The 15,748-nt window shown below is 46.5% G+C and overlaps 2 protein-coding genes across 4 annotated transcripts in view; one reads left to right on the forward strand and one right to left on the reverse strand.

Moving 5' to 3' along the window:
* The window catches only part of YME1L1 (YME1 like 1 ATPase), a 29,793-nt gene extending 20,764 nt beyond the window's left edge, over window positions 1–9,029 (reverse strand). The window contains exons 1-2 of one of the 3 annotated variants that reach the window (XM_083189208.1): window positions 8,893–9,029; window positions 628–753 (exon numbers count right to left, since the gene is read on the reverse strand). In XM_083189208.1, coding sequence (XP_083045334.1) covers window positions 628–753; window positions 8,893–8,955 — 189 coding nt within the window. In that variant the 5' untranslated portion in view covers window positions 8,956–9,029. The other 2 variants (XM_083189209.1, XM_083189207.1) reach the window with 2 other exon arrangements.
* A 1,179-nt stretch (window positions 9,030–10,208) lies between these two features.
* MASTL (microtubule associated serine/threonine kinase like) overlaps window positions 10,209–15,748 on the forward strand; it is a 33,388-nt gene continuing 27,848 nt past the window's right edge. The window contains exon 1 of the mRNA XM_083189210.1: window positions 10,209–10,585. Within this exon, the coding sequence (XP_083045336.1) occupies window positions 10,409–10,585 (177 nt within the window). The 5' untranslated portion in view covers window positions 10,209–10,408. The remainder of the gene's footprint in view (window positions 10,586–15,748) is intronic.

Raw genomic sequence — 15,748 nt, forward strand, 5'->3', positions numbered from 1 at the left:
AATCTGTATTATTGTAAACACAGGAATAGGACCTCAGCAAATGGAGTTCTAACAATGGGGCAGATGTATTAAGCCTGGTGAAGAGATAAACTGGAGATAAAGTGGAAGGAGATAACGCACCAGCCAATCAGATCCCAACTGTCATATTTCAAACACAGCTGATTGGCTGGTGCGTTAACTCTTCCAAGTTATTTCCACTTTATCTCCAGTTTCTCTCTTCTCCAGGCTTAATACATCTACCCCAATAAACCCAGAATGACCTAAATCTTTTTTTTTTGCAAAATAAAAATGGGAATGCTATTAAAAAAAAAAAAAAAAATAAAGAGTACCACTGGGCATAGCAGAAATAAATGTTTGAGCACATGACAGACACTTATGGTAGTGTCGGTAAGTATTACTCAGCGGGAAAGCTGCTGGTGATGCCAGCAGACCGTAAAGTACCATTCCGTATCATTGATGGAAACTGATTTTCCCCAAAAGTAGATGAAATATGGGTCCAGTTATCAGCAGCTATTGGGTGGGAATACACCCAAGTATGGATTGCCCCTTTTAGAACACATCAAAATGTATACAAAGAACAGAACTGCAGTAAAACAGAGATGACCGTGGCCTTGGGGTAGCCCCTACCTCAGCAGTGTAGGCTTCATTGTCAGTGGTCACCTCACGCTTCAAGACATGTACAGAGCTCGGGAAGTACGCTGCAGTCTTAGGAGAGTGAAAGGCAGTAATGAGGTGACTCAGAGGAACTGTAACCTGGAAAAACAAAAATATTACATCTACATCAATTATCCATCATAAGAGAAAACTCATATTAAAAAGCATCATTTCTATTGACTAATAATGTTCAGGTAAGAATATGACTAAAGTTTTGTCATTTTCTGCGGAAAATTGACAAAGATGGGAGTTCTATTGAACATGGGATGTTATCCATAGCAACCATATTCTATTATTTGATTGGTATTTGATTGGTAATTCCAAATCATTCTAATTAACAATTACATCAGAGTACATAAGTATATAAATGATTTTGTTGCACGCTTATTATTAAATAAAGTGTTGGGGGATGGTAAACCAAAAAATGATTCAGACAATATCTGCTGATGAAAACGCACTGTCAAAATAATTCAAGGAAATGTTGACGTGTGCCACTTAGGCAAGCGATCAGAACTAAACACATAGGAGATAAATCAGGAAACATAAGCAGCAAGTGAGGTCACACAGCCAGGCTCCACTATCACCTGACCAGCTGTCATTACTGCAGCAAAATGGAAAGACAAAGTGTGGTGCTCCAGCTGCTGAGGAACTACACATTCCAGGCTTCCCAACCTCTGTTATAAAGGCACACTAATAGTACAGGATTGAGGGATATTCATGCTTCAGCATAACTAGCTACATAAAAAAAAAAAAACACAGGTTCTAATTAACCCCTTCAGTGGCTGGAAAAAAATATATATATAAAAAAAAAAGGTGTCTTTCATTTGCCATTTTGGGTGCTTGGGTGGTTATGGACCACCAGCATCGATACACAGCCACCTTGCGATGTCTGGGAAGCAGCAAAAAGCATTACACCGCATTGACACTGGGCAAATAGGAGCCCGGGGTGGCTAAAGTGTGTAAAGGCACCCATACACTATGCGATTTTGGGACGATTTTATCCGATTTCGGCACTTTGGGCCGATAACCGGGTGAAATCGGCCCAAAATCGCAGGAGTGTGACATCTGATCCGATCCGATGCGCGGTCCCGTGCGCATCGGATCAGGGAGGTCGGACGGTCAGCACATAAGATCACGTCCGACCTCCCTGTTAGCTGGCGGCGCCGGTGAGTGATGACCTGGCTGGGCGCTGTGATCATTCACAGATATCATTCAGCAGTGCTGCGGGACGGACGGGGCCGGGCAGTACAGTGGCGGGTATTAGATTTTTAACACCTGTCAAATGACTAGCCATTCCCTGATTGGCTGAGAGCTCTCAGCCAATCAGAGAACGGCTAGTCATTTGACAGGTGTTTTAAAAATCTAATACCCGCCAGTCCGCCACTGCACTGCCCGGCCCCGTCCGTCCCGCAGCGCTGCTAAATGATATCTGTGAATGATCACAGCGCCCAGCCAGGTCATCACTCACCGGCGCCGCCAGCTAGTTAAACCGCCAGGACCCGCTGCCCGCTCCGGCGTCCACCTGATGAGCGCTGCTGCTGACCACACCGCCCGGGTCAGCGCTCAGTACCCCCGCTGCCCGCCCCACTGCTCCCCATGAAGAGGATCACTGCCAGCCCCATGCCCCTCACCGCCCGCCCCCTGCTCCCCATTACATGTGATAAATCGCAAGCGATTTATCACATGTAAAATTTGGCTCATCAAGTGCCAAATTGTACGTGCGTCTCCCAGGGAGCTGCCGGGCGGCTCACAGGAGAATTGTGTCCGACTTGGGGGCCTTAAGGTTTTATACAGATTCCCGGGTGCAGCAATCAGTACTGGCGGTCCCCAGGGGATCGAAAAATGACATAGCCTGGAAACCTTCTGTGGTGGGCAGCGCTGCTAGCCCGGGAATAATTCTGGGCTTGCCACAAGGGGTTAAGTCCCCTATGCTCAACAATGGATATCACTAAATCAGGGCCAATTCAATTGTTTTGTGGACAGTCAAAAGTAATGGGTGCTCGCTGGAGCTATTTCATTGTCCCAACATTGGGAGAGCATGCTCCGTAAGTACGTCCATTAGTACCAGGTTTAGCCTTGCAAAGTGGCTGAACCCAACTTAAGAGCCAGTTAGGCCGCGGTGTTTTCGCACAATTCAGCTTACATCTCAGGAGACTACGAAATGAAACGTGCCCCTTTGGCTTCATTCACACCTGGATTGCTCCATTGGGCACCATCATGTGCCTACCAACAATTAAATTGGCTACTTAGGGGGGTATGCAATGTGCCGCCGCTATTTCAGACATGGGAAATAGCGGCGGCTCCCTATTCAATGCTGTCATTAATGACCGCATTGATGCGGGATCACGGCAGAACGGGCCTGACTTCAGAAGCTGTCGGGCCTGTTCTGCCGATAAAGGCCATGGATTGAAAATCCAGGACTGTTTTTTATGGCTACGTCCTCTTTGCGCCCATCGGCAGGCGGGATATTGAATCCCGTCTGTCATTATGCAGTCGATCTGACCGCAAACGGCCCTGGATCACAGCTGTCGGCGGTTATCGACAGCCGTGATCCCACATTGCATACCCCCCATAGTGCGCCTTGTGGATCATGAGTTGTAATGCCTGCTCTAAAGAATATTATACTATAAGTGTACACACACAAATGGTCTACTCAGACTCCCACTGTTTCCAAGACCTTTAGTTACATTTAAAACCAACATACTACGTATAGGTCATTTTAAAAGTTTGGTTACTACTTCTGATCTACACATCACATATCTACAGCAAATGTGTCTAAAGGTGCCCATACACGTTACAATTATTGTATACAATATCGCATTTTATCGCATATCGGTTTTGCGATGAGATCAGATGAGATCTAGTACAAAAAGTATGTGCTGCACATACTTTTTGTACTAGATCTTATCTCATCGCAAAACCGATATGCGATGAGATGCGATATTGTATACAATATTTGTAACGTGTATGGGCACCTAAGGATTACTCATTCAAATTAGCTTTCACAGACTAATGCCAGATTTACAATGAATTGAATAATGTATGTAACCATCTCCACAACTGATAATATAGATGATCAGATGGGAGATGAAATACTGCAAGTCATAACAGACACAAGAAAATTACAATAGTGCTGCACATTCATCTTAACGTAAAATTAAGTAGTTTCCCTCCAATAATAGTTTTGTTTGTTTATTTACTTTGCGAGATTAGAGATATATAATGATCCCAACAAGTCAGTAGTTTCAGTAGTATTGAAATTATTATTATAACTTCGGCACTAGACCTGTTGTCTTTTCAACCTAGGCACTCCACCTTCTCCAGGTAAAATGACGTAAGTGCAATGCTCAACTGTCACTTGGGTATGAGATTTAAATACAAACAGGATTTATTATTATACTTTCTTTCTTCTTCTTCATTGACAAGACTTGCTCAGATTACTAGAAACCGGTCTAAACTAAAGCTGTTAAACCAGTTCAGCCCTTGTGATGTGAATGGTATTCATACGGAATGGGGTCTCACAAACTATTGAACAAACCTACTGTATTAAATAAAAATAAAAAAATCAATTGGAAAAACTATTGCAAAAATGTGAGTATGTTCACTGCCTAAACAGTTAAGGTGCGCACACACGGGGCAATATGATCGCTGGCAATATATTGCTCAGTGTCCCGTTTTCATCTGCGACCAGAGATGGTCGCAGATGAAAGTGTCACACTGCCGGGAGAAGAGGCAGTGGAAGTCACTAGTCGGAGGAGCATGATCTCACTAGATCACTTAGAAATTGAGCTCTGATCGCTGCGTGTGTATGCTGCCCTGAATTGATGGCGATGCGTGGTCCTGTGCAAAATTCATTGCTATCGCCCGCAGGGAAAGCCAGTGTTTGCGCTGGCTTTCCCTAGATCGCAAAGGCTTTGCCTATTAACAATAGTGTGCTGAGCGATCATCCTTAAGCATATCGCTTAGCTAAATAGCCGGGTCGCCCCGTGTGGGGCTTTACTCCCTCTGCACTTTACATCTGCCCCACCGGCAGTGCACATTGTTTTGCCCATTTTGAGCACAAATTTACTCTGCGATCAAGTCTTAATTAGGCCCCTATGGCTCAAGTGTTTGGAGAGGTACCTCAACAAATTCCTAACCACTACTTCAATAAGTGATACTATGAGTCAGCAGCAGATCACCTGTGAGATTATGGGGCTGCAAAATATGCTACTTTGCGAAGTATGTGACCAGCACATGCACAAAATAATGAAATGTATACTTTGCACATGAGCCACACATGTGCTGGAACCTTACTTAAGCCCAGTGACAGCAGGACAAAAAAAAACATGCAGCAGAGCAAATAGGGGCGAGTGTGCTGTCCCACGCATTCCACTGCTCCAGGGCACAGAGGTAGGGGAGGAAAGTGATGCATGGGCATCATGACATCTGCCATGGAGAGGAGCTGAGAGCGAGCAGCCATGTTAAGAATAAAACCCTGTAAGCAAGTAACCTACAATGGTTTATGACAGTGGTAGCCAACCCTAGCCCTCGAGAGCTACCAACAGTTCACATTTTCCAGACAACCTAGCTGCTGCACAGCTGCACTCATTAATCACTGACATTTTAAAAGATACAGATGGAGCTAATTAGCTCACTTGTGATACTGGGGCAGATGTATGAAGGGTCGTTATGGGGTGAAGGGGTATCAGCGCACTGATACCGCTTCTCCCCCATGTATGAAGCAGCCAGCGTGCAGTACAGGACAGAGGCGCTATGCGCCCCTGTCCATATCGGCGCTGCTATCTAAATGATAGCAGGCCGAATGTATGAACGGTCAGCATCGTTGACCGTTCCGCACGCTGCCGTTTTTGGCTTCGCCAGCATCAGGCTGGCGAAGCCCTATCTAAACAGCAGGGACAGCGCTGTCCCTGCTGTCAGCTGTGGGCTGCACTGGGGATCTCGCGTGAGTAGCGAGATCCCGCGCATGCCCAGTGCAGCCGGCCGGGGGACAGGAGACAGCGCATCAGTGTAAACTGATGCGCTATCTAAAGGAGGGGACATCGCCGGAGGGGGGAGTTAGCGCTCCCCGCTTCGGGAGACAAGATGTTAATACATCTTGTCAGTCTCCCCTCCTGCTTCGCCTCGCTAATGAGGCGAAGCAGGAAGTATTATAGCGGCGCGATAAGCGCTGCTATAATACATCTGCCCCTCTGTGAGGAGACCTGCAAAACATGCACTGTTGGTAGCTCTCGAGGACTAGGGTTGGCTACCCCAGGTTTATGAGAACAGGTTGATTGGCAAGGAGCATCTGTGTTCGCTTTCGGAATGATAAGATTAATTTAGATCTTCAAAACTTTGCAACATGTATGTGGATGTCACTTTTCTGAGTGTCGAGATGGAATAAAGTTTGAGACTAGTTCAGTGTTGACCTGTGCAGGAAGGATGGGCTATTTACAGTTAATATGGGAGAATCAGGAGCGCAGCCAGCCAGCTGGTAGGAGAAGCCATACACTAAGGTTTCTGCTCAACAGGGTGTTCTTTCTAAAGTCAACAAATTTGTAGCGCACAAATGAGTAGTACTTACAGTAGCCCCTAATTTGCATTTTAATATGTAGCCCAATGGGACTGAGGATAACATGCATTATTTAGGGGGCTGCTGCCAGCGTTGCAACAGTACATTGTACATTAAGCAAAACTTGCATTATACTTCTAAAGCATTCTTGATAATACACAGGGCCCATGTCATAAGCATACTATTGCATTGGGTCACATTGCGCAGCCTAACTACGTCCTAATACGTACGTGTGACACACTGCGCGGCCTAACTACGACCAGCCACATACAAGTGACACACTGCATAACCTAACTATGACCAGCCACGTACAAGTGACATTGCGCAGCCTAACTACATCCTAATACGTATATGTGACACACCGTACAGCCAAACTACGACCAGATACGTACAAGCGACACACTGCGCAGCCTAACTACGACCAGATACATACATGTGACACACTGCGCAGCATAACTACGACCAGATATGTACATGTGACACACTGAGCAGCATAACTACTAAAACCAGCCACATACATGTAACACACTGCGCAGCCTATGACCAGCCACATACATGTGACACACTGTGTCCCTCATAGTTACTCCTACTTTTCAGTAACATACTTTAAGAATTATTTATTTCCATAACCTTTATATTAGACACCAGAGATAGTTATATTACAATATATTTACATTTGTACTAATATATATATATATATATATATATATATATATATATATATATAGTGCACCAAAGTAAACTACATGGAAGCTCTCCTGTATGTTACCAGTTGTAGGGGAGTTAAACAGTATATACTGACTGCTGCCAGTTCACACTTCCGCCGGACATACATGCTGGGACTTGTAGTCACACTGTTATTGTCCGGTGAGCCGGGTGACAGGCGGCTGCGTGCCATCCTCGCCCGGGTGCGTGGGGGGGGCGCGGTCACATGATGCCACCCACCTGCGGCTGCACGGTGCTGCTGAGCGAGAACATGACGTCGGCACACCGGGGGTCCGGCTCGCTGGGTCTCCGGATACGTTCAACTTCTTACTATCGGCCTCCCGGCGTGTGATGTAACAAAGGTGACCCGGATAACCCGACAGCCAGGAACTTCCGGGGTCGCGGCGTCACTTCCGCCCCTTGTAAGCCACGGTAACCATAGCTACTGCCCGGCCATTGCTGTTTGCTTAAAGAATAGATGACCACATGAGCCTCTCCACTGCTCCAGGAGGGACAGATTGTCTATTCCTGGACTTTCCTCTTAATCTAGGATTACCATAACCTGTGTTGAAACACCTTTCTTATAAATTAACCTGTTTAAAACATTTGATGGTACCATACCCTCCAACATGACCCATTCCATTAGGTACAAAATGCTCTGTTCCTGGACTTCCCTGCCAGTGGCAGTTACAGATGTGAGCCTGCAGCACAGTCAAATATTCAAAAAGGGGAGCCACACCAGCTGCCATCCCAAACATCACTGAGAGTTGATGTGACCCCCCCTCTTTGAATATTGGACTGTGCTGTAGGCTCACATCTGTAACTGTCATTGGTAAGGAGGTGCAGGAACAGAGCATTTTGTACCTAATGGGATGGGTCATGTTGGAGGGTATGTGGTACTCCTAAATTAAGAGGGAAGTCCAGGAACAGAGCATTGTGTCCCTCCTGGAGAGGGTCATGTTGGGAGGCATGGATGACGTCGGTGGAAATGGCCCCAACTCCCAAATGCCCGATTGCCAAACTGGTCCTCTCCACTAGCGCCTAATCTCTTTACCCTGCCACCTGACCCTAACCGCCCAGACCCTCCCCCCCCCCCCCCCCCAAGTGCCTAATGGTGCCCACACGCTAAAAAGATCATTGATCTTAAGATTTATCTTAATAGTTCCCTTTAACTCCCCATGAGTCCTGGACAAAAGACATATCTCCGGACATGACCCATTCCAAGGGGTGACACAATGCTCTGTTCCTGGACCTCCCACTTAATTTTGCCATCACCTGTAATAAACAGGTTTATTGATAAGAAAGGTGTTTCAACACAGGTGATGGTGATAGTAAATTAAGAGGAAAGTCCAGGAATAGAGCATTGTGTCCCTCCCGGAGAGGGTCATGTTGGGAGGTATAAAAAGATTTCGTACAAAGAGTACTTTCTGACATTTATCTAAAGATTTCAGAAACATTTGAACTCCTTCAGTGGTATGCCCAGAGATTTTCTGGGTTGAACTACGCTGCCGGCACAGCTCCCCTGGCAGATTTCCGTGCATGCCACTGACATGTTGGTGTGCGCCTTCGTCGCTCACCCCATCGACTGCATGCTGCTTTGCTGCTGCTCCCCCCCCCGCTGATCACCTGGGAGTTCGAACACCAAAACACTTGAACGCCCGGATGTGCCCGTGCTCCCCAACACCCAAGTGCGCTAACACACTCTATTAACTGAATACCCGAGCACAAACCCGCCTGAATACATGTGCCCCCGAACATGTCTGAGCGCACCAACTCAAAAATACCCAAATGCCTGAGTGCGCCCATGTGCCCAAGGACCAGCCCAACTCCCAAGTGCCCGAACACCCGAATAAATGAACACACAAATGCACGATTACACCCTAGTGCCCAAATACCTGAGTCCCACAGATCCTTAGCTGCATCTTCTACACTTCCCTACCTCACACATGTTCATAAGCAAAATACACACACACTCTTACCTTGCAAACAGGTGTGCAGCTGATTCGAGTCTCATAAGTTCCACTCCCTGCCGAGTCTTGCATAGCTCCGCCCCCTGCCGGGTCCCCATGTAGCTACACAACCTGCCAGGTTCCCATGTTGCTCTGCCCCCTGTCGAGTCCCATGTAGCTTCACCCTCCCGTCGGGTCCCCTGCAGCAGCTAGTATGTAAGATGTAGAGCGGGGACAGCGCCTCTCCTGCTGGAGCTTCCCCACTCCGCAGTCTAGGTGTGTGCCAGCAATGCAGATGTGCTGTGGGCAAGGCACCGCTGGCACACACCTAGTTACGGCGGGATGCGGTCATTTGTTCTGAAGCATGATGGTCGGCACCATTAGGTCTTCATGGGGAAAGGTCGACATGGTTCTATGTCGAAAGGACATTAATTCGACAGGTCGTTTGTTCGACAGGTCATTAGTTCGACAGTGTCTAGTTCGACAGTCAAAAGGTCGACATGGGGTTTTTCACTGTTTTTTGAGCTGACATGTGCCGACAGGAGGTATTTCATGCCCTACCATCCACTAGGGTGTGGTGGGAGAATAAAATAGTGTGCACACTATTTTATTCTCCCACCACACCCTAGTGGATGGTAGGGCATGAAATACTGCCTGTCGGCACATGTTGGCTCAAAAAAACAGTGAAAAACCCCATGTCGACCTTTTGACTGTCGAACTAATGACCTGTCGAACGAATGACCTTTCGACCTAGAACCATGTCGACCTAGAACCATGTTGACCTAATGGTGTCGACCAAATGACTGTCGACCATCATGCTGTAGACCAAATGATCACAACCCGTTACGGCCCAGGTTGATAGCGATAATGTGGGAATCTAATATATATCAGCTACTGTATAAGTTAGCCTTCTTCATTTTTGTTCCCCTCTAACAAATTTTATGTACCACAAATCATGAATTATATATTCTATGTGTGTGTAAACTGTAAGCCTCCAACAAGATAAACTTAATAGAAGGATTATTTATCATTTCATAAGTTTATTAGTGTATTATATACTTAAGTAGACAGTTTATTAAAAAAATATATAGAAACATCGGTTAACATTAGTTAACATTAGAGTACCAATGTTTAGGTCTAAAATAAATTATGTTTTGTAACCAATGTTACAAAAAATCATTTAACTACTGTTTTCTTTCGATGTCCCATCCCATCCCTACAGCAAACAAGTCCGCACTAGTGGTAATTGTGGGCGCGGCCAGGGAGAGCATTGCCATCTTGTGGGCGTGGTTAAGTTGCAGCACGCTGCTACTGGTGCTAGCTGTCATCCCTGCCACAAAGAAGACCGGCGGGTATTGGTGGGGAGAGCTGGTGACATCACGTGGAGGCGTAGCTCTCGTTTGAACTGGAGACGCGCAGCAACCGGGGATTGGAATAATAACCTCGGGACCGTGTGCTGCAGTGCTGCTGTCGCTGCTACTGCTGTTACGGTTACAGTGTTACCAGCCTCCTGCCGCCGCTGTGGTCCGGTCGTCTCGACTGCAGCATGGGCCTGGGGGAACCGGACAGGCGGGACTCGTCCCAGTGCGGGGAGAAGAGGTTCCAGGTCCCGCAGCCGCCGTCCATCGAAGACTTCACCATAGTGAAGCCGATCAGCCGCGGCGCCTTCGGGAAGGTCTACTTGGCTCGCCGCAAGAACAACAGCCGGCTCTTCGCTGTCAAAGTGAGCTGGGACAGGGGCCTTCTGAGGGGTTAACATGGCTGCAGCTGTCGCGGCACTACAGATATCAGCGTGCCCTCCCCGGACCCCACCTGTCAGGGCATGTTGAGATTTGTGTGGACGCTGGAACTTGTGCTTTCAACTCAACCTGTCCCTGTGTAAACCCTAAACTCTTTCTCTTTCTATTAGCCACTTAGAGGCATATAAAGTAATGTATTGGAGAGAGATAAAGTAGCAGCCAACCAGTTCCTGCCTTTTCTCACACCCTGTAACATGACAGCCAGAAGCTTATTGGATGCTACTTTATCTCTCTCCAAGGCTTACGCATCTCCCCAGAGTGCTGCAGTTTTGCTGGCCAGATGTAAGATGATTATGGTGTCAGCTAAGTAACCCAGAGTCTCATCATGAGCACCTTTGCCCCACTTGCAGTAGCCCCAGAATTGCAAATATTAATACACTGCCCCTATGGAAGGTGTAATCAAGCACCCCATTGGCTTTTTAACGTCCTGTGGACAACGCTGTCAAGGCGTCCATACACTTGGGCGATTTGGTTGACCTTTTATGTGACTGCAGCGAAAAATTGCACGGAAAGCGTCCAAATTGCATGTTGTTGACGTCAGATGTGATGCGCGGTCAAATGTACATAAATCAGAGCCTGAAGATCACCTGCTGCACGATAGATTTATCGCGTTTCGGCAAGCTTGGCTGGGATTGCATACAATACATCATGCAAAGTGACTGCGTACAGTGTAGCGTACAGTGTATCGTATGTAGTCCTGCCCCGGAGGTTCACGTGCTGTTTAAGGGGCGACGCGGACGACTTCTCCCATCAAAGCATTTGTCCTAGTGTATGGGCACCTTTAGTTGACTGATAATTATACTGACCCATTAGTGCGATTGGATGCCGACCATTTATTTCCAACATGACCAATATCTGGTTGGCTGGTTATGTGCTATTGTTGTGATCCCTGTATCCAACAAAACGTGTGTGTATACAGGACAGACTGAGTGCGCTATAGCAGCTAGATAGGTCCACAAACCCCCAAAAAGGTTCTCCTTTAAAACCTCCACCAAGTACAAGTTACAACATACAATATTGGGTCACAGACTAATCCGGCGCTCCGTAGCAATATTCCCTGAGAAGGCTTCTCAGCATATACTCCACATGTGGGGAATATAAAAAAAATCTCTCATGGTATAGTACAATCAAAATTTATTACATAAGAGACATTAGACAAGACAAAATAAAAATATATCCTCCGCTGACAGCATATAAAAGGGGTAATTACCAGATCCAGGGGAACTGTAGGTACACAGTTCAAATGAGCGTGTTAAGCACAGTCCATAGGAGTTAGGATACCGGTTTTCCATTTCTCCCTGATGCGCTATTCTGATTCCCCAGTGTCTGGATTCTTCCTTCCGTTTTGCTGCACAGCGGGTATTCGGTGCGGGCTCCACCACCAACGCGTTTCCTCCCCTTCTGGGGACTTTATCAAGGTGTATTTCTTCTGCCCGCTGCACCTGACTTTTAAGTCCATATTGACCAATCGTAAACCTCCGGCAGCGCGGTTGGATTCCTAGACATCCACATACTACAAGTCCCATAATCCTTCACCGCAGCTGCCGGCTTCCTGTTGCTGGTGCGGTCATGTGATTCCCAGCGTCCAGGGTTACCATAGCACCGTGAACACCCGAATACAATCGTGGTGTTACGTGCTTCCTACGATCATAAATATTCCTGATATTCCCCCTTCTTATTGTCCCTAAACTTACTTTGTGCTAGGCATGCTGAGTTTTGTAGGGGGAAAAGATTGGAAGTAGTGTGTTATCTCGGTATGTTTCAGAATTTATCACCATTACAATGTTATTCAGGCTGCTTGTTGTGGTTATTGGTTCATATAGTGTTCATTCTAGCACCTGCCATCCTTGAAAAACCCATGCAGTTCCTCTTCCCTGCCTGGGGTGTCGCTGTCTGCTCTGGTGTTTCTAGTACAGGTCTGGATTGCATATCAGTGCGGACATACGGATCACACTGTGGTAGAAGCACTACAGCAGACAGCGACACCCCAGACAGGGAAGAGAAACTGCATGGGTGTTCAAAGATGGCGGGTGCTAGAATGAACACTATTCATATATGGAACAGTAAATATAAGGCTGTCATCAGAGAGATCTGTAACCCTATAATTGCACAAAGCAGAGATGGGTTGTTATGCGATTAAGCCAATTCAAGCTTTTCATGTTTCTGGTTTTTGAGGATTGTTCTAATGTTTAAGTTGTTAATTTACGCTTATGATGTATTCGACATGGAAGAACGACATCGGCATCATAATGTGCAGAATCCTACCAAGGTGGGAGGGGAAGTATTCTGGTGCTACGAACCCTCACTCTCTACAGCCTGAAGCTGGCCATTCATATGTCAGTTTGCCCAATTTCGATGCATCAGGCTGGCAAATTGGATGTGTTTATCCATTTGAGTGCCAAGTGAATTTGACAAAATAGGTGTGAAAATTGCCAAGCAACATTTTTATTCATCATAATGAACCTGTAATGTTTACATTTTTATATAGGAAATTTAATCTTAAGCTCCGATCCGTGGTCCCATGGGCATCGGATCTAAACCCCTAGTTCGTTGGTGACCTTTACACCGCCGCAAAACCCCAGGTCTTCGGCTGGTCAGACCCGGGTCAGCCGCGGTGTAAATGGTACACACCGTGTCCCTTTACACTGGACTTCTACCCAGGTCCTGACCTGGGTAGAGGGCCGTGCAAATGGGTACGCCGGGTCATCCGACCCGGCTCCCATTTACATTAATGGGGGACGTACAACTTGCGGACCGCAGCGTCCGCAGGTTGGATGGGGGGCGCACACAGCCTGCACTGCTGTCTGCTATACTCTGCAGACAGCAGCAGCGGAGGAGGTGAATGAATGCCCGTGTGCGGCATTCATTCACCTACCAGACAAGGGCTGGGGGGTGCACGGGTGCTGGAGGCAGCCCAGCAGATTACTTTAGTGGTATAAAAAGGGTATAAGGCTATATCAGACCAGGAGCCTTGACTGTCCATTGCGTTCCTGCCACCCAGGAAGCTGCTGGACAGTCAAGGGGGTTTTCTGCGATTTCTCCCCTGAGAGAATTCGCAGTAGTCAGGTATGGGGCCTTAACCATAACCCCTTAGCAATTAACAATAACCACAACCCCACACACACACCTTCGATTCGATCTGGCATTTGAATTGATCAATTCTACTATATAGTCTTGCCTGGCAAAACTATTTTTCTCTTCGACCTTCACTAAACGTGAACGCACATCAAGATGAAATGTGGAAAAAAAATACAATGCCCATTCGATTTTGTTTCTAGAAGCAAAATCGAACAGTGAAATTGTGGGAATCTCACCGTGTGTACCCTCTATTACCCTAACCATTCCTATACTGCCTATACCTAATAGTACTTACTCATGTTTGCGGCCACCGCTTACACTACGGAACTTATGTACGCCACCCTCCTGTGTCCACGCCACCATGTATTTCCTTTAGTAAAGTTGTGGTGAGCGGAGCGAGCCACCGAGCCCGAAGCATGCTCCTTAAATAGCAGTTAAGTAGCTGCTTACCTATTCGTGAAAGTACCTAATGTAACTGGCGTAGCGGTGGCTGCAAAGATGAGGACGTACCCTTTTAATGAAAATGCATGGTTTACTGATTATTAGAGACAGGATTATATGCATTTGCATATGTATGTGCATATTTTGCCCATTCTCACTGGTTATTGCATATTTTACCTAAAATCTAGTGATGGTGCATATTTTAGGACTGCCCCCTTTCCACCCGCGAATCACAGCACTGCTTTACCCTGCTGCTGCTGGCCAGGTAGTGGTAGATTTTGCAGGCTAGACCCATATGTATGCGGTGTGGGGGACCTTGGATGTACACTACATCTGACACTGCTCTAGGCTGCCAACCCATTTTAATAATAGTCAGTTGGGCGGATGCCGTCACAAAGCTCCTGAACCTTTGCCTGCCCCTTGCGTTGGACTTTGCGCCAAGAGAGAGACTTCTGCAGCAGAGGAGGTGGACGGAAGGGTTGTGACATCACGTGGCGCGGAGGAAATGACGGGTCACAGTGAGTATGCGACGCAGGGAGGAAGCCTTCCACTGCGTCGCCCTCACACTCTATGCTTACATTTGATCCATCGGCGCTGGAGATGAGGGTCCGTGTAGTTAATGCCAGAAGAGCTTTGGACGCTGCAGTCTGCTGTAGCAGCCAGGAAGAAAAAAATCCTGTGTACAGCACTAGACATCTGCAGATGCTGTGGGCCTATTTTTGAGGTTTATTTGCAACTGATTTTATGCAGATTTTTCAATAAATAGGTTAAAAATCATTTTTTTGTTATTTAATGTAGCATATTTTAACACTTTTCATGCATATTTCAAGCTTTTTATGTTGCTTATAATCCTTTCTCTACTGATAATCAACTTAAATTCTTCTATTTAATTCCATGCTTCTCACTAGAAGCGACTGATAGTGCATCTCTGACTGAGCTAAAAGGTCAGCATCTGGATTACTAATCAGTTTGATCAGGCCTACAATAAACCTGATCTATTCCCTTTGTAGACCCCACTACAGTGAGACACCTAGTATATATACGCATGTATTATGTCCTTGTACATTTGTATGACTCTGGGCAAACTTCAGTAGTAAACACAGACCAGTATAAACAACGCCTAGTATTGTGTAATGCAGGTACACACCAGAACGATTTGGCCTCAATACCCCCAATTCCGACCGATAATATGTTAAGTGTAGGTAAATTGGGCTTGTTTTAACATGTTTAGATCCAATCTGATGCACATCCCTGCTGGTCGATCCAGATTGTATTGGGATCGGATCATTAGCAGATCATGTGCCTCAACAGATCGTGCGACCATCGCACAATCTGCTAATGATCAGGATCGTTCTGGTGTGTACCTAGCATAAGGCTGTATACTAATATACTATCTTCAGTAAAGACCATAAAAGAACTGCATACTATTGTAATAATGGTCCACAGTTTGTGCCAAGATGTCCCGTTAGATGACAAGTAAAGGTTGGGGCCACCATTCACTAGTGGGATGTGGCCACTTTTTATGCGCTTCCAGCTTATTGCTGCAACAGATCACATGGTTTTTGCGA

The sequence above is a fragment of the Crinia signifera genome, chromosome 5, assembly GCF_055691185.1.
Source record: "Crinia signifera chromosome 5, ASM5569118v1, whole genome shotgun sequence".
NCBI lineage: Eukaryota > Metazoa > Chordata > Amphibia > Anura > Myobatrachidae > Crinia > Crinia signifera.